General features: G+C 34.7%; 1 protein-coding gene across 2 annotated transcripts in view; it reads left to right on the forward strand.

Annotated features, from left to right (window-relative positions):
* CSMD3 (CUB and Sushi multiple domains 3) overlaps positions 1-20,383 on the forward strand; it is a 581,291-nt gene that overhangs the window by 103,170 nt on the left and 457,738 nt on the right. For both annotated transcript variants that reach the window (XM_077782368.1, XM_021546425.3), the window contains exon 3: positions 3,078-3,190. In XM_077782368.1, coding sequence (XP_077638494.1) covers positions 3,078-3,190 — 113 coding nt within the window. The remainder of the gene's footprint in view (positions 1-3,077; positions 3,191-20,383) is intronic.

Here is a 20,383-nt window from a genome sequence, read left to right on the forward strand (position 1 = left end):
TTAGTTGTCTAACATTTAGTTGGACATTGAGACTGATCTGAATAACTGATAATCAGATCTATGCCCATACATTATCTTACAGATATTTTGCTGCTTACCTGCCATCTCTGTCCTGCAGTAATGATGTGCTTGCTATGTTACATTTTAAAAGACAATGAAAACAATTCTAGCTAACACTTATGACAGTTTGTGGAGTTTGACATACAAATAAGACTTAAGCTCTGGAGTCAATATCCTTTTGTACCTAATGAGTAATACTCAAGTATTAGGTTATTTCAATGTGAATTACATTACAGTTCTTTCTAAATGTTTGTAGTATTTTACTGAGTGATATTTGCATGTTGAATTTTAACTTACCAACATTTTTGATTAATTTTGCATCCACTAAACCAAAAATATCCCCTTTGAATTTCTTCATATCAATTTAAGTGTATCAACCAAATTAAAGAAACAAACTTATCCTTTTTGACTAAATGTAACATAATGATGGTTCTAAAAGGCCCACTGCTGAAAGCTAAATGATATTCAACAGCTCTTATAATGATCTGCTTTGCATCAGAAGCTGATGCAAGTTTACTATGCTAATAACTTATGTGTTCATTTAAAAAGTCCACTACGAATCTTTGGGATAACTGTGTCTTTCTTTTCTGCTGGGTATATGTCTATACACAGAATTCTTTTAAATTATTGAGTACATATATAGATACCAGGTAAACCTACTGTGAATTATTCTAATTATTTCTTTAGTTTTACACTAGGCCAGCTTATTTTAAAGTATTGATGCTAACCAATGAATTAAGTCATTTATTTGTTGATGATCAATCTATTAGAAATAATGCACTGATATTGACTTAGTAAAAAAATTATGCATATGCCTGTTTGGGAGATGTGAGCATTTTATTTCCTTTTTTTATTAATAGAACAAAACTATACCCTCTTCATGAAATAAAAAATGCATGTCCTAAATTATAAATATTCTGTACATAATTCTCCATCTTTTTATATTAACATAAATTGTTTTACTTTCTTTTAATGATATTACTCATAAAGATACCAATGACAAAATAAAGAACAGCTTTCTAAAAACATCCTCTAGGGACCTGCTACATATAAATATGTGACTATATAACCCTTTAGGGGCCTTTGCTTCCTTTTTTCATGTTTTTCATTTTTATGGTTATGTGATGTGAGTACTGTTATCATTTGACTTTCATATCTGTCATGATTGTAGCATGGTATAAAGTGGCTAGAGTACTGAGGAGGGGTTTTTTTTTTAAATTTTGTTTTATTTTCCAAAGTTTGCTTAAGAAAAAACTAATTGCTTAAGAAAAATTATCAATATAATACCCTTCAATTTGCAGTATCTGTTAAGGACTCCAAGTACACAGAGATCAAATTAAAATATAAAACTTTTTATGATCCCCACAACAATGGTGAATTATTCATACACTATATAGAAGTCATCTAAAGATGTCTTAAAGCTAAAAATAAGAAAAATGTTAAATAAATGCTAATATTGCAATTACAGCATTTTTTAGCAAATCATTTCCTGACCTTTTGAATTCTGGGATTTTCATCACTCTATATCCTTCTCTGAATGACACTAGAAATGCTGATAATGGCAGGACATAACTTATAAGTTAATTTGTAATTTCAGAAGACTGAGACTGAATTTCAGAATAAGCAGCAGTAAATGTATTAAAAAGTAAATTTATTAAAAAATGCCATTGGTGTTTGTTCCTACACCAAGAAAAATCAAAAATATGTCATTTCTTCCAGCAAAATTATCAGACTTTGCATATTTTCTAAAGTGTGCTAAAGACCAGCCTAAGTAGCTGCATATAAATCTGTACGAATAAAAACACCAAACCAAAACAAAAAACTAAACCAAACACAAAAAAAACGTAGCAAACAAAAAATCACCATGAATTTCTTCTAACAATTAAAAGGAAAATGTAAATCTTGAGCAACCCAGATTAGCTCTACTTTTAACCCACATTGAACAGTAGGTTGGACTATGTGGCCTCTACAGGTCCCTTTTGACCTATGTTTTTCTGTTGATCTAAATTCAAAGTAAAATATAAAATAAGGGCTTATCTAAAAAACACATGAAAATCATTTTAATCTCAATCATTAAAAAAATATATCATCCCATCTGCTACATAATTCACCACACATGGCCAAGTGTGTTCCAAAGGTATGTCTAGATTTCACTGGTGTGTGTACACAGCTAAATTCTTCAGCTTGCTCTTTACACATTTTTGACAGTTAAATATTATGGGCTTTGTTGGTCTGATATGAACCCTGATGATGATGAGATTATTCTACTAAAACTAAGAAAGATGAGAGTTGTCATACATACATCAAATGAGCATGTAGAAATGAGTATCAACAGAGCTTATCAGCAGTACTGAGTACACAAAAATTTTTCCTTTATTTGTGTCTCAAATGCAGTGGTTTTAATATAACAAAACAAAACTAAACATAAAAAAGACAAAACCTCAAATCTTAATGACCCAGTAATTCCTTTCAAGAGAAAATTTTGAATGGATTTATTATTTCTCAATGATGCTACTCTTTGAGTTGAAATTAAAAATTTCTTCTCTGAGGCCAAAGTGCAGTTTAAATAATACTAAATTCCATCATTAAAGTATATCAGGGTCTTGTTCTTTCATTATATTACTTTGGAAAAAATCAGTTACTACAAATTTTAGCAGAAACCTGTGTAAGATATATAGTGCAATACATTTTTGAACATAACCCCAGAGAGTCTAAATTGTCTGGTATATTTTGATTTCTTTGGGTTTTTTATTTTTTCAGCTATTGATAATATGAACTGGTTTTAAGTTCAGTTTCTACATTTTACTATCATCTATACCAAATATAGTGTCCATCAAAGACAGTCAAATTTTCTATTAATTCCTCATTTACTATATAAAATAATTTTTCAAGTAATGCAAGCTACATACTTTTAAGACAGCTGTCCTTTCCATGATTAAATAGTATTAGGAACATCCATCCCACACAGTTTTATTTTCCATACAACTAACCTTGAATTGTGCTTTTTTGTTTCTTAGGTTAACAGGATTTCATCTTCCTCCACCTGTGACAAGTACAAAATCTGTATTTTCACTGCGCTTGACAAGTGACTTTGCAGTTAGTGCTCACGGATTTAAAGTTTACTATGAAGGTAAGATCCTTTACAAAATATTCTGTTTTCTTTTCCTCTGATCTCTATGCATAAAAAACCTAAACATCCCACAGAAATATACAAAAATAAAAATATATATCCTTATCCAAGTTATTATATTTGCTTTTCATGTAATCATTCACAGATGCATAGTCATATCTCAAATCAAAATATTTAGAATTCTACAATCTATAGTCGCATCCAGACACAAATACTTCATGATCTCTAATAAGTTCTTTTAATTCTGAAAAACTTAATTATTATTGAACAATTGCTATTCTGGTCCTTCTGGAACATGCTTATTCAAATTGATGTCAAGACATTACTAGTTACTGGATAGTGGCATCTGCAAATTTTATGGACGGAAGCCTTCTTATATGTTTGCACAGGAGAAATGCTGACTCTGAATTGACATAAAGCTATTTCTCCATTGCAGTTTTCACAACTGTCTTTAGTTTTCACACAGACACCGAAGTTAATGAGCTGGAACATGTATTCCTGAAGTCCAGAAGTTCATATTGTATGCATATGTTCCAGGAAGGATCTTGTTTATGATCAAGTTCAGTATAGTAGTGTTTGAAGAGTTGGTTTATATAATGCATTCAATTTTTTAAACCCATTTCTGGGTACCAGGGACTAGGAACTCTAACAAGTTTTTATAAGATAGAAACTGCTGTTTTGTCTCTTTTTCTTTGCTATAGTGTTTTGCATTTAGGGTTTTTCATTTTTGGATTCCCTGCCCCACCCTGCCTCCCCTTTTTTAAGGGCACTTAGTGTAAAGGCACTTGATTTTTCTATTTCCATGAAGTGTTTCTGTCTGCAAAGTCGGAGCTATAGTAAACTGCCTGGAGCAATTCTGAGGCTATTGTTGTACCCTACTTGGTCCCATCTGCAACAGAAACTAATCTCTGAGAAAGTAACCTGCTGAGTAACACTGTGATAGATAGGAAACTATCCAAAAATTGGTAGTGCAATGAGGGCTGCTGTAAAAATACAGTCCAGAATCATCCAGAATCACTCTGTAGTAAAATGTCTCCAATTGTTGATATCATTCACCTTCAGGTATGATACATTAGAATTCTACTTCATATAGAAATTCCCTTGCATATACCAAGATATGAAATGAAAAACAAAATAATTTTAGGTCCTTCTTGTTTCTTGAATTATTAGGCAAAATAGCTGAAATGATTACACGCTATTGTTTTTTTGGTGTGGGAGGTTGCACGTGAAAGAGAAATTCAGGCTGGCTATATGTAAGTGGTTTTTTCTAGATTATAGCTACTCTGCAGTCTGTTAATTTTTCAAGCATTTGGTAACTCTGTTCATCAGCAGCATAATTAAAACTGTTATATTAAAAAGCACTATGAAATTCCTATGGATTTTTAATTATGCAAATTATATGCTTCTCATGCATGAATTGAATTCATTATATATGGTATCATCTGTCCTTATAAATAATTTACTGAAAGATTTTGCACTGCTAATGGTAATATACAACATACTATGCATCTCAGTTATGATAGAGAATAATTAAGACTAAAATGGAAGATCAACTATAGACTTCAGCTTGCACATATGATGACTGACCCCTCACAGTTCCTTTCTAGGTGAAAATAGCATGCTGATTAATAGAACTCAAGCTCCTAGGTCAGTATGAAGTTTGGGGAAATTTTACCTACAACCACAGAAATCAGCATTTTAGAACAAAATGTAAACTTGTTGCCTTGAACTTGATATTCATCTTTTTTGAAACTGATGTTTTATTCTGTGAAATTAGGAATTTTTTTAAAAAAGTTAGACTGGATACCAGAGTTTTAGTTCAATGGAGTCTCCCTTACCACAGCCAAATCTACAATTTTAAGACCTGAATCAAGGTAACCTGATTTCAGTCAGAGAATTTTTCTTTCAATACTTCTTTTTTTCTGATTACATATGAAGCTATCCTGCTATCCTCTTTATACCTATATAGCAAAGAAATGAAAACTCATTACATTACATTACATTCATTTAATGCTTCTTTCCTTGATGTGAGGGAATAGATGTATTTAAATGATAATCACATCAGGACAATTTCCATTTCTGTTCTTGTACTCTTTGTGAACATGTATAACCCTGCAATCAACATTTTAAGATCTGGTTCTGCCTAGTATCCAGTTTTCAATAATTTTGATTGCCCAGTAGTTCCTTTTTAGCTTCTTGATGAAACGTCTGCATACTTAGTACCCTTAAATATCAGGACTCATAATTTAAAGCTTCATTATGGATATGTAATATGAAATTTAAGATAGAAATGATTAGCAACCTGTCATTGCAATAAAGCAAAATGATAGAGGTAGCATGAGAGGGTAGGATGAGAAGTAGTGACATACATTTGAAGGGATTAGATCCAGTTGTAATTTGAAAAAGAAGGAACATACTTTTCATAATCAGAGATAATTTAAAACACTTCTGAGATGCTTTGAAATAGATTGCATAGGTAGATAGTTACATTGAATCCGTTAGTGTTCACTATTTAGAAAAAAACATAAAATAAACAAAGCCTCCAAACATCTATTTTAGTGACTTCTCATCCTCTTGACAAATTTGCAGTTGAGATGAAAGTTGACAAGAAACTCCAGAGTAACTGACAGAATATGTTGGAAATATGAATCTATGGTGGACTTTCTTGATCATAATGTATAGGAAGATATTTATTTTCTGATCTCCTGAGAATAAAAATGTTTATGAAAATATATAAAATTATATCATTAATAGAAAAATTATTCTAAGCCACCATATGTAAACCACTGCAATGGCATTCAGTCGAACCACCTGCTCTATAGACCACAAAATATCAACTCTGGCCTGCTAAATCAATATCATAAGCCTCAGACTGCAATCTGTGTCCCTTCAATATTCTCTCTTTCTTTCTCTTCTTCTTATCCTCTTTGTCTTTCCTTTATATCAAGTGGCATATTTGATTTATCTTTGGTACCATTACACACAAACTTCTTCATGTTCAGCTTCTTTATTATTCAGAAAAGAACACATCTGATAAACATACTTCTCTATATAGCACAAAACTGCTGAAGAAAAATTACTTCATGAGGGAAAACTGGAACAGATTACTCAAAAGTAATAGACTTCATTTACAGTGACAACAGAAAATGGTGAGGCACACTAAAAATTAAGGAGGGATTTAAAAAATACCCTGGAACTAATTTTATCACTGTCTAATAACACAGTATTGCTGGTTGGAGTGAGAAATCAGAAATTTTAAGTCTGCTGATTCTGTGCCTGTTTATTTTTTTTCTGGAGAGGTTTCTGGGGACATTTTTTTGTAGCTTTCAGGCTTTCTACAGCATGTATAGGTATTAGTATCTGGAGAAGAAATGCTATACCTAATCTCTTATTTAATAATATAGGCTAAGTACAGTGTAGCTGTGCCCTTTTATTTTATTTCTTGTGGGATAATTTGGTTTTGGAGTAGAGGAGTTTGATGCACTTTTCCATTTCCTGTTGTCCTAAGATACATAAGCATCTTTATTCACAGAGAGTTCGGGAGGGGAAATACAGCTGCTGAGAAAGAAAGCAGCATAGCAGCTTGGCTACACAGCAAAGGGGACTCAGTGACCCAGTCCTGCATTGAACAGTGCTTGCTTCTGTTCTCACTGTGGTATTTCACAGCTCTTAAACAGGTAGCTAAAATCATTGACTCCATTAATAAATGGACTGCTAGAATTTATGGCACTCTTTATTCAACTTAAATATGATAGAAATTTTTGTGTTATCCTATTGGCCATGGCAATGAATAGAAAAATTTAACATATAGAATTTCCCTTATAGTGAAAACTCTGAATGCTCAGGAGTGAATTGCAAATATTTATAATCATGGTATGAAATATACTTTATCTGGTTTGTATTGCTGCACCTAATTTTAAAGCTGAGTTATAAAACTGAATTATTACACACTGTATAAGTAATGAAATGGTCTTAGTATTTGTACTGGAGTGATGCTATGGAGTTCAGAAATTCTGCTGAAATGTTTTTGAGAGGGATATGAGAGCAATGTTAATAATTTTAAGAATGATCACAGCTTTATCAATAATGGGAGGTGGGTAAGCAAATAAGGGAGCAGATGGTGTTTATTAACAGAATAGGATTTCCATCTAGTGATTTCTGTGGATTTATCATGCATTTCTTTCAGAAATATTAAGACAAACTGGTAGCTGATGTACAGCATTATTGAAGCATGTAGATAAGAAATACTAGTAGGACTTAAATATGCCAGGATGTGGATGCTAAAAATAATTTTGGCTGTTGGTATAAAGCTAGAGGATGTGAACAAATAAGATAAACAATTTTTAGCTCTCCTGCATATCAGAAATCAGAAATGTGGCTACATATAATCTAAATCTTGGACTCAGGTAAGATTAATGAAGTCCTAGCTGTATAAATCTAATAATATCACTGCTAGCTTAATATAAAATTTAAAGGAGAACGAATGAATTATTGTTTGATGTTGGGGTGCTCTCTACAAGAAATCCACTGAAAAGTTGTTTGCCAGGTTGGAGTTATAAAAGACACCAAATTCAAGCTGTAAGTTTGCCACCAACCTGATACCTGATGGATACTCCAGGCTCTTTGTTGTTGCTGTTCAAATTTTGCCATAACTGCTGCGGGTGTGGCTGGTCTCAGTCACTGCATTGCTTCAAATGCCCCTTAATAAAAATTAAATTAAATTGAAGAGAAGACAGGAGGAAGGGGAAGGGGAAGGGGAAGGGGAAGGGGAAGGGGAAGGGGAAGGGGAAGGGGAAGGGGAAGGGGAAGGGGAAGGGGAAGGGGAAGGGGAAGGGGAAGGGGAAGGAAAGGAAAGGAAAGGAAAGGAAAGGAAAGGAAAGGAAAGGAAAGGAAAGGAAAGGAAAGGAAAGGAAAGGAAAGGAAAGGAAAGGAAAGGAAAGGAAAGGAAAGGAAAGGAAAGGAAAGGAAAGGAAAGGAAAGGAAAGGAAAGGAAAGGAAAGGAAAGGAAAGGAAAGGAAAGGAAAGGAAAGGAAAGGAAAGGAAAGGAAAGGAAAGGAAAGGAAAGGAAAGCTATTATTAAATTGCATAAATACATTTAAATAAAACATACTAAATCTAACAAAGCAACATGCTAGACATAAGCTGATATATATTGTCTATTTTTACTTCTATTCAATATGTTGGATAATAATAAGAAAAAAAAGATGCTGGAGTTTCTGTATTTTTTTTTTTCTGAATGTATGAATATCTGCCAAATTGTCTAGGAAGTCCCAGACAATTATCTAACAAATCTTTTTTTGTCCTGGTGTACTATCTTGGATGGAAAACAGCCCACTAATTCCTCTTCATAGACTTTTTTCTGCTAAAGACTTCTATGCTGTTCCTAATGCCAGATGCATAGTAAGGATGTAGCATAGAATTCCTTATGAGATCAATACCAGGTAGCCATGGTGCTTCTACCTATTTTACCTATATGCTGTACTAGTACCATCATTCTTGTATAAGTCCAGAGGAAGTAGAGAAAAAAATAGCTCTGTGGACTTAATCTGATTAATTTTTATGGCATTTCACACTATTTTCTTGATACCATGACCACTGATTTGGCTAAAGAATAATTTCTGGAAACAAAGATATCTCCTGAAGACATCAAGCTTTAAGAAAACTTTCTTTGATCCCACTGATCACTCTGCCTCGCTTAGAAGTAAGACTTTTTAATTCTGATTTTTGAACTTCCAGCTACTGGCTTTTGTTCTGCTTTTATCTGCCAAATTATAGAGCCCTTATTATTAGCATCTGTGAGGTCTTATGGAGGTTCCTAAGTACTGCAATAAAATCACAGACTTCAGAGTACTCTTTCTCTTTAATATGGGCTTTTGAAGCATTAACTAATTTTCCAAATAATGAATTATTTTCTGTCATTCTTCTGCATTTTCATAATTTTGTTACAGCTGTGTGAAAAAGGGCTCTGATCAATACACTTGTCTGGCTGAGGCCTCCACGTGATCATCAAAACTCGTCCTATCTTCCTCTTAAATCTTTTTTTACCTGTCAGAGCAATCTCTCTCTGTCGTGCATGTGTGAGGGTAAAAGGGCTGAGTGCCAGCTACTGGAGCCAGGCTGGGGCTGTAGGAAACCCTGGCCTGGTACCAGCGACTGCAGAGACTGGGGTCTTCGTGCCAGCTACTGAAGTGGGTGGGATCAGCTGCCACTCCCTGGGGTGGGAATGGTGTGTGTCCCAAAAACCAGCTATCAGGAGGAACCTGCATGAGCAAAGCAAGGGAGGAGCTCGGTGCCGGTGCCTGGAGGAGCCGTGTGGCAGGCGCTGGGCGGTGTGATGGGAGCTGTCTTCAGCTCCTCCTCACTGGGTGTGCATGGGTCACTCGCCTGCACACTTCCATCTGGAATAACCAGCAGGAAGGAGGTTCTGGATCTAGGGTGAGCAATCAGGAGGTTGGGGGCTCCATGCTGGACGAGTATGCCAGTATTCCAAGTTTAATAGTAAGCATCAAGCTGGGCCAGCCAGTGATGAGGGGACTCCTGGAGCCAGAAGAGAGCCTGGAATCTGGGTGGGGCTGCCAGGCAGGCAGAGGGATCATGCTGGTACTTGTGGGACCCGTGAATGTACCTGTGCCCATGCAGCCAGGTAATTCTGCATGTGCCGCATGAACGGCCTCCTGTGTCTGCCAGACAAAGACAGGGTTCGGTGCTCATGTTCAGGGGCTGCTGGCAAAGCCGTGAGGAGAGACCACCACACCTGAGGCTTGTGGGGGGGGGGGAGACCATGTCATACCAAACACCCACTGCAAAACAACAATTGAAAAACTACTTAGTGCAATAAAACACTTTTTCACATTGAATATTATAGTCTTTGCCATCTGGTGAATTTTCCTCATCCTTTTTTTGCCACACCTGTTGAGTTCCTTTGTCTTGGAAAACTCCTCCCTAGTGTTAGTGCCCCCTTGGAGTTTGACCTTCTTGGGTTTTTTGTTCCAAAGTGCCATTTCTATACACCTTTCTTTCTGTCCACCCTTTTTTCCTTTTATTTTTCCTGTACTTCTTTGCATTTTAGTTCATTAAGAATCTCCCTTGTTAGCATCATGAGTCATTTGCCAAAGTTCACTTCCCCTTAAAATAGTTGGATTGTCATTTAAAAAAAATCAGCCATCTCTCTGACTGCACTTCCTCCCCATAATTACTTCCCAGGAGATTCTGCCTAACAATTCCCCAAATAAATCCAAATATGATATCTCAAAGTCTAGTGTCCCAATTTTAGTACTTCTCAGCCTTCCTTCTAACCTGGGCTCAGTTTTCTTTTACTCTGTAGTTAGGTCTCTGTCCCCTGAAAAGAGTGTTTTTAAAGGCCCTCCTCCTGAGTTAAAAATGTCTACATATGATTATATTCTTATTTGTGTTGATCAGGCAGTTTCATTTGTTCCCAGCAGTCCTACTTCATCTTCAGATGAGGTACTATGATTATGAAGCCCAAACCTGTGGAGACAAGTGTTCAACTAGGCCTTGTTCTGCTGGATGTACTTGCAGCCAAAGCTTTTCTCCTAATCAGAAAGATTGAAAGAGGTACCAACACCTTAAAGGGATCACCTGCATCTATTCTTCCCCTCCGAATCCCATATCAACCTTAGGTCAGCTTAAGGTTTCCCTTGACTGTGTTATTACCACTCAGATGAGTGAATAGCATGAAGTAGTGGTTATGAGGCTGAAAAAAGAACAAGTGCTCTGTAAAATTATGTGCCTGAGCTCCAGGCAAGGAGTACACAGTCCAAGACTAGAGGTCTGTCTTGCAGGCAGGGGACTCTGCCATGCAGTAGGGAGTATCTGACCACTGGGACCTCTCAAAAGCTCATTATAGATGGCTGTGTCACTTTATTATCAGTACTCAAAAAGTACAGTTAAAGATTGTTTCTGCTGCCAAATATTTGTCATCCTATTTTTAGGAGAATATATCATAAATTCATCTAAATAGACTTGTCATTCTCTTCCCCGTTCTTTTGTTTGAAAAATAACACATAATTTTTAGGAAAAAAAGCTCATGCACATGTTCTTGATTATAGATCTAGTGTTTTATTCTACCATAATTAGCAGTTAGACTTTAGTGGTTGTTGGGTGCTAAATTTTCTTTGATAAATCTAAAAAAAAAAAAAAAAGATGATTGATTAGAGAGCCACAGAACATGCATAATATTGTTCCAGACAAAATGAATGGAAATAAATTTATTTAACTTTTGCAAAAAAAAGTCATTCTTTGAAAGTTAAAAAGCATTGAATAACATATCATTTCTTCTGCCTTGAGAAAAACTTAATTATTGGGACAAAAAATGATGTCTCTCCCTAAGTCTGGTAAAAATCCACTTACTATTTCAATGTTCTGTTTAATTTATTTCTTTCAGAATAATGTTGTTAAATAAGCCATATTTGTCAACTTATGGTACTGCAATTTATCATTTTGATACATGCCTCATATTGATGCTTAACTAAGACAGTGATTAATTTGAAATCTTAATTATATGTCAGCCTTACTTTAGCAGTTTTTGTCTTATATTTTCAATGTCATTTTTCATTTAAAGAATAATTGAATATATACTGCAAGTCTTGAAAGAAATTTCCCAAGAGATTCCAAGGTTTTCTTAGTGAACTTATATTCTGCAGCTACTGGACTGTTAAGATAAGTACAAAACCCTGACAAAAGCAGATCTTAAGGCAATCTAATTTAAGATTCACATTTTGATCCCATGTCTAGACAAGCAGTGATAACTATAATCCAGTATAGCTGAAACAGTATTCTGCAGGAACCAGTATGTTCTGCTCATTAAAGTACCTAATTAAATGCAGCTCCATGTTTATAAGCAGGTGCTTCCTTCAAGTTTTAAGTTACAGCTCAATGAAATTTTGAAATAGTCATTCACAATAACAGACTTTGAAATATCCATACAATTAATAAAAATGAAACTGCTGCTAAGTACTACATGGCTTAATTCTTCAGTCTGCATTTGGTTTTTGATAGCATTTTGGCTTTGATTTGTGATAGTTTTGACAGAACTTCTGTAGCAATAATATGAAAATATGGAGATCTGCAAGAACAGGTTTAGTATGCCAGCATGCAATCTTAAAAACTCTTAAAAAGACAGGAGCTCTGCAGATGGAGAAATTTATTTATGAAAAGAACATAATACAGAATAATACAGAACTGTAACCTAAAAGACTCATTTTGTCATCTTAACAGATTTTCAAATTTGCAAGTTTTTCACACGAGTTAAATTTATATCTCATATTTGGATACTTAGATCTATAAAAGATAGTCATACTGTTGAGCACAAATTATGTGACATGTAAAATGCTTGGAATGCTTGCAGTTATGTCAGTCACTAACATCATCATGAATACCAGTATAATCATTTAGTGGTGATTATGACAACAGTTTTATTTTAACATTAAGAGATTGCTTACTCAGCAGTGGAATTATCTGCCTAATAAAATAAAATTAAATTTGTTAGAAGTGCATTTTGAAAGATACTTACTTTTTTGATCAGCTCTTAGCAGAGAATTTCTGAATAGCCTATGAGGCTATCCAAGCAAACTCAGTGCACATATAGAGAGCTTTGATATGGGTGAATAATAATACTCTGAACTAGATGGTCAGTCATATGCCTTAAAATTTGAAAAAAAAAGTTTAAATGATTGAAAGTAATTTATAATTAAATGATATTTATATATATATGAAATAATTAAATAAAAGTAAATAGTAATCTTCTCTCTAAAAGAGCCATTCTCCTTTGAACCCCTGAATATCATAAAGAAAAAGTTATTCCTTTGCCAGGTAATAATAGGCCACTAACATTTCATGGACCACCAGTGATATGTTACAGCTAAAAATTATTTAGCTAAAATAAATACTATATATGTATTTGGAAAGATCACAAAACATTCACAAAATTTAAAAAATTATTTTTAACATTTCAAAGCTAACTTATTTTTCTTAAACATATTTAATAAGAAATCATAATAAATTCTTGATTTTGGATAAATTGGTGAATTCATGATTAAGTCATGATAGATTTTTTCTTTAAAATCCCAGAAGATTACACACTAAAAACCCATTAGTGCATTACATGTAGAATGTAACGTGTAAAAAGAATTTTTTGAAAATAGTACCAATGGAATAATTAAAAAAAAACATTAAAGTATCTGCTGAAGTTTTGTTGCAGAATTCTTATGCCTTCTTTTCTTTTGTTTTTAATTATATATTCTGCAGTTTCCCTGCTATAAAATATCATCTGAAGTGTGTATTGAGAAAATGAAAAAACTTGACATCAGAAAACAATCCTACTGCTTTCATAAAAAAAAAAATAGAAGACTAGGAGGCATCCTTATATATTTGCATGATTAAAGAGGAAATAAAAATATTAGGATGACAAAAAAAAATTAATTGAATTTAGCATTAATGTTCTACCCTTACTCTTTTGTCAGTGTGCTTCTAAGCAATTTGTTCTTAGTTGTTTTAGGACCAGATACCATTGCCACTTGCAGCATTCAATTCCCAGTCTCTCTAAAGATATAATCAACACTGATGCACTTAGTGCCAGTTGTAGAGCTGATTTTGTGATGGAATATGCATCCTAAGGGAAATTATTTAAAATCACAGGGTAAAATAATACTCCTAAAACAATGGCTTCTCAACATGAAGTCCAGGTCTGAACTGATGATGTAGAAATAAAAGTCTGTGCTAAATGCTTATTCTTCTCAGCACCCTGTCATTCCAGATTACTAGTTAATAGTAAGTAGACAGATGACAAGAATAAGATGTTTATAGGCAAATATTGTTGTTAAATAACAATGTGCTGTGTCATCTTTAATTACAGTGTAGCTTTGCTCAGTTCTGTACTTGTCACAGGAGCTCATACTGCAAGAAATAAGAATGTGTTATTCTGGGCATGAGGCATCTTCATTTGGAAAAACTTTCTTCTTCCACCCACAATTCTTCTACTGTCACACCTAAAATACATTCCAGCTTCACATATTATTGAGATGCCATGAAATACAGATTCCTCATCTAGTTCCAATCCCCAGGCATGGGCAGGAACACCTTGCACTAGACTAGATTTGTCAGAGTTCCATCCAACCTGACATTAAACACTTCTGAGGATGTGGCATTTACAACCCCTCTGGTCAGTGTGTTCCAGTGACTCCCCATCCTCACAGCAAAGAATTTTTCACAGAATCACAGACTACTCTGGGTTGGAAAGAACTCACAAGGACTATTGAGTCCAACTCTTTAGTTAATGGCCCATACCAGGATCAAGCCTGTGACCTTGGCATTATTAGTGCCATGCTCTTTTTAATAAAATCTAGTCTAAACCCACAGTTTGAGTCACTTCTTCTTTATCATTTAAGTACATTTATTTATTTGCTATTCATAGGATGCCTCTTAAGTGCAGCATAAAATAACATTTAATAAAACCAAAACTAAGGAATTAATTGGAAAAGAAATCAAAAGAAGAAGTTCTTCAAAGATTAAAATACAAAAGGAGACAGAACCTAAGCATTGATGAAACAGATTTTGTTATAACTGCAAAGTGAAAGGAAGACTTTTAAAACATGTGTTCCTCACACTATTGTTGATGGACAACACATTTCAATTCTGGCCAATGAACCAAGAAAAATAAGTACAGTATAAGACAAGTTTTCAGGGGGGTTACCATCAACTTAGTGAGATTAAGTCAGAATTATACAGCAGAAAAAAGAATTGAAAAAGCAGTGAAAGGAAAATTATTTTTATTTGATTATCTAATGTCACTGTTGCTTTTGAGGTATTATCTCAGACTTCATCTGATTCCTATTGTCATGTTTCTTTCTCTCTCTCTGCTCAGCACTCACCAGGCTATGTAGGGAGCAATCTCAGGGAAATAATATGGATGAAATCTCAGGGAAATAATATGGATGAAAACAAATTTTGTTGTGTCTGTATTTTTCCCTCACCCTTTTCTCTGGTCCAGCCTGCTGTATGGCTTAAAACCATCAGTAGAAACCTAAGCAACCACAGTCATAAATGAGATACAAACAACTGATGGTGTGAGAAAACATAGCTCCATTGACAACAGCACATTTATTTTAATTTAAAACATTTATCAAATTGTATCTTGATGCAGCATGTATAATGCTGAGTGACAACAAGAGGTTGTAACAATCTTAGAGCTGAAAATTGAGTCACTAATTATCTGCATTTCAATGCTTAAAACCTGTTGACAGATTTACTCACACAAAAGTGATGCTTGGTGTTTAGAAGAAAACGCATCACAGTATTTGGATTCTCAAGATTGTTTTGAGTTGAAAAGGCTCCAAGAAGCAAGTTTGTCATGTTTGGTTTTGGGTCTTTCATAACAGAATTACACAGTGTGTCTGTTATATTCACTTGAATCCAGTTTAATCACTATGCAGACATGAAAATATAGATTAAAAATGAAAAAAAATAAGGTCACAAAGATTCAATTTGTATTACAGATTGAAAATAGTTACAAAAGAGAAACTTAAGAATTTGAAATCTTAATACTGATTTTCCTTCTGAACTATTTTAATTTTCATTGAAACTGACATCTCTTTTTTCCAACCTCTCATCCGGAAACCCTTAGGTTTTAGGTTTGGCTTTTCCATGTGAGATATTTCAAAGTATACTTTCACTACTCAATTCTATGGGATGGAGTTGTCTTCTTCTGTCTCTATATTTTAGAACTTAAATCAAGTTTGTTTATTTAATTGATAGAATATTATGAAGTGCCTATGAAAATCATTATATGCATCAGTCTTCACTGCCAGTACTACTTATAGCAAGAATGCAAATTAGGAAAAAAGGATACTGCCCTGTTTTCTGGCATTGGTATCCTTTCTCAGAAGTTTCATTTTAATGGCATTGTTTCTATAGCTCTCTCCTTTAATCCCAGCACACTATCTTGTAAGTGGCATTTTTAAAGATTGCCACATCAGTTTATAACTCCTATCATGTGTGAGGGATTAGGTGGTCAGGATTCACTACATAAGTCTTCCAACACACATTACAGTGCGTATGTCAGTATCCTGTACTCTCATTGCAGACATCCTGTACCACAGAAGGTAGAGGTAAACAATTCCAGAGTATTATGCCATTTTTTTTCCTTACTACTGGCAATAAAGTAAGCATAAATGACTTGTAGGTATATAGGTAAGTCATACCTGGCTGCACTGCAACACATGGTTTTTTCTCCTCGTTGTCATGATCACACATATTTGAATATTAACGTTTTTCACCCCATTCCCCAGAAATATTAATCAGTTTTAGACTATTTTCACATAGGTGCATGTGACATGGTCAAAAACATAAATACTTGTGACATTATTGCTGTTCCTGCCTTTGGGTCACAGACTCCTAGGGCAGCTGGGACTTGCAACTCGAGGGAGTGCTGAAAGGCCACAGCAGTATTTCAATTAATTCAATTAAATTCATCCTGTCCTCATCAGAGCACTAAATTCAAAAGCTCCTCCATACTGCTACCCTCAACCAACCTGTCTAATCATTTCACCTGGTATTTGCTAGTGGATTTTTGCCTGTATGTAACAAAGGCATGAGTAGATTTCAATCTCTTTCTGAATTACTCTGCTTCTTTGAAAGTCTGAAGCTAGGACACTTATTCAAAGAATTTACTTGGACTCATTGTTATGTTCTACATATCTGGCCTAAATATGTGCTTCTCTCTTTCTGATCAAAATTAGAACTTCATTACAGTTTATCTGATCTGTTGACCCTTTTTTGTCTTTGGGAATAACTAAATTACTTTCATTTCATTTACCACAGAAACTGCACAGAATTCTAAGAATGTTTATCAACTGATTTTACTTTAGGAACAAGATGAAGGAAATAATCAGTTGTAACAGATAGGGTATCAATTGAAAGTCACCTGTTTTTTATTGTGTGGCAGCAATTCAGTCTCTTTGTATATATCTTTATATAGCCACATGTTAAAGCAGTAGATTTGGTAAAGGGCAATACCATTACCGTTTTGAAACAAATGAAAAGCTTTGTTTCAAGGCTTGTGCTACAGACCCTTGTCTTTCCAGTAAATATTGTAAAATAAATCTAGTGCTGATTTTCATATTACAGAGAATGTCACCTTCAGGACAAAAAAGCACCAATAGATTTTCTGTGATTCCAGTCAGACTCCTTTGAATATTTTCCTTTCTTTAGACCCTCATAGATATATTGTACTCTTTTTTAAAAGAAAATATTTTAGGAGCTCCTGTTCATGTCATTCATTTGGGCCTAAAATAATCTTTTCTATTACTGGGTTGTTTTGGAAAAGCATTAATAGAAAATTCTTTTCCTGTAACAGGATAAACATAAACTTAAACTATTTGTTACATGATTCAACAGTGCACCCAGGAAGCAATGGAATTTAATAACATTCTGGGCTACATCAATGCAAGTGCAGTCAGTAAAACAGGGAAAGCAAATATTTCCACAGCTTTTAAGTCTGGAATATGGCATTCATTGTTGGATCCTCAGTGCAAGAAGGATGCTGATACCATGCAGAAAGTTCAGGGAAGGGTCACCATGGAGCACTCACCCTTCAAAGAGAATGAAGGGACATGTGCTTCAGCCTGGAGAAGAGTTTCTGGGGACAAGGATGTGTCACAGCATTCTTCAAATACTTGTGGAGTATTAGAGAGAGCATAGAGAGAAAGGTCTTCATTGAAGTGAATGGAAAGACACATACTTACCAAGATTGTCTAGAGTGGTTGTGGAATCTCCCATTTGAGATCTATTTTTCTACTTGACCCTGCTTTGAGCAGGAGGTTGGACTAGAGCTTTCCTGAAATTTCTTCAACCTGAATTATTTTATGAGTCTATACTAAGCAACCCATAGAAAATAACAAAGAGTAATAATTTTAACCTCATAATTTAATATAAACATTGAATGTGCATTCCGTTTATTTCCCTGCAAATACAGACAGATTTTGAAGCTGGCTGGATGTAGATCCAGTTAAATGTAATTTTATTGCCAGAAAAAAGCAAAGGCTGGACAAAGAACCTGAAACTGAGGGTCACTGGGTCAGTTTCACACAGACTGTGCTCTCTTCAAGGGGCTCAACATGGGTAGCAGAGCCAGGGGCTGGTAACACTGTGAGGGCCAGGCTGGAGATAGAGTACCAAGACAGAGCTGAAAGTCCTTATAGAGCTAAGCCCACCACATCACAGGGCCAAGGCATCTGTGCAGCAGACATCTGAAGGCTGGCTGGAGGGCACTGATGGATCTAGACTGGGATGAAGTGGGACTCCTGAGCCCATGGAAATGCACATCCCAGCACATGCAGATCAAGTTCTATTGCTGCCTTCACTGCCTGTGGCATTTAATCTGCCTGAGGTTATTGAAGATATTTTCACTTCATGTATATATATTTTCCTTTTTTTTTTTTTTTTTTTTTTTGAACTGTGATAGCTGCAAGTGCACAGACACTGCAGTTCTACTACATATCTTGAAATCTGTAAATAAGCAGACATGCTCTGTTAATCTTTACTACATTATTCATTCTTTATATTTCTGAATTGATAAGTCAGAAATACCACCATGTCAAATTCTACAGGACAATAATTTTAACATTTGTAACAAGGCGACTTCTACCTTCAAAATAGCTCAGAAGGCACGATGAAAGTGTTTACAACACTAAATTTAGTTTATTTTAGAAAATTTTTTTGGACATTACATCATCCTCTGAAAAGGAAGTTTTTTTTCCCATTGATTTTCTGGAAAGCATTGTCTCTTAATTTTGAGAACTAAAATAGGAGCCTAACACCATGAGGATCTTGACAATAAGAAGGCTCCACAGAGGAATCTGAGCAGCCTGGATTGATGGGTTGACACCAGTTGTCTGAGGCTCCACACTGGGGTCCTGCCCTTGGCTTAAAACAATTCCCTGCCCCACTAGAGCTTTGGGGCAGAATGTCCAGAAAGCTACTGGGTGGAAAAGGACTTGGAGGAGTTGGTCAACAGCCATCTGAACATGAGCCAGCATGTGCCCAGGTGGTCCAAAAGTGCAGTGACATCCTGGATTCTGTCAGGATTAATGTGGACAGCAGGACCAGGGCAGTGAATGTCTGATACTGAGCACAAACGAAACTAATCATTGATATTGATAGTGAATTTCCTTTCTTTTCAAAAACTAATTTTACCACTTTGTTAGCTGGTGAAATGAACTTAAGTGAATTATATTTTGGATATTTTAAGTGTCATCAATTTACATGTTATATTTGAAAGTTGTGTAAAACATGTTTCCTACTCCTGAAAGGTTTGCAAGTTGAATGTGTCACAGACTATTAAAATGGACAAAGGGCTGAGAGAGTATATTTCTACTATAAGTTTATAAACTTTGATTAAATATCTAAATTACATTGCCAATACAGAATACCTTTGGAATGTTCATTACTCCTGGACCAGCACTGGAAAGTAAATTAATTAAATTCCATTAATTAAAGCTGTCTAAACTCAATGCAGCAAATTATTTGCATACTTTTTGGCTAATTTTTTGGCCAACAACCAGCTCTGAAAAAAATTAAATGTGGTTGAGTGGTTATCACTATCAATAAGGATTTTTGCTTTTTTCTGTTTAAACACTATTATTGCTACCCTGTGGCACATTACCACTTTAAATAGATTACTCATTCTTTTAACTGTTCTAGAAGTGTTCATCTACTTCAACAAACCATTGAAAGATTATTAGCAGAACTTATTTGTCTGTAACTTGTTTTGTAAACTGCAGAAATTTAAAAAGTAAAAGAAAAAAAAAAGCAATAGTAATATGTATTGACAATAGTCCCAAAATTAGAGATTTTTTGATATTAACTTTTTTCTTTTCTCTTCCTTCTTGTTTGTTTGTTTCTTTCCTTTAGTAATAGTCAACCATTTTGTCATTTACTAGGAGTTATGTGATCATTGACTTTTTTCAAGTGAAAAAAATCTCTGTAACTCATAGTATTATCATTAGAAATTCCACTGTAATATTAGACAGACCAAATTTGCAAGAGCATGGCTTCACATCCTGAACCAGAAAAGTAAAGAGGTTGTCAGAAAGATTGAAATATGACAAAAAGAAACAATCACTATCTGGCCTTATCAAAGAGCCTCAGCTAGGGAGAAAATGAATTGTCATTAATCTG

The sequence above is a fragment of the Lonchura striata genome, chromosome 1 (genome assembly GCF_046129695.1).
Source record: "Lonchura striata isolate bLonStr1 chromosome 1, bLonStr1.mat, whole genome shotgun sequence".
Taxonomy (NCBI): Eukaryota; Metazoa; Chordata; class Aves; order Passeriformes; family Estrildidae; genus Lonchura; species Lonchura striata.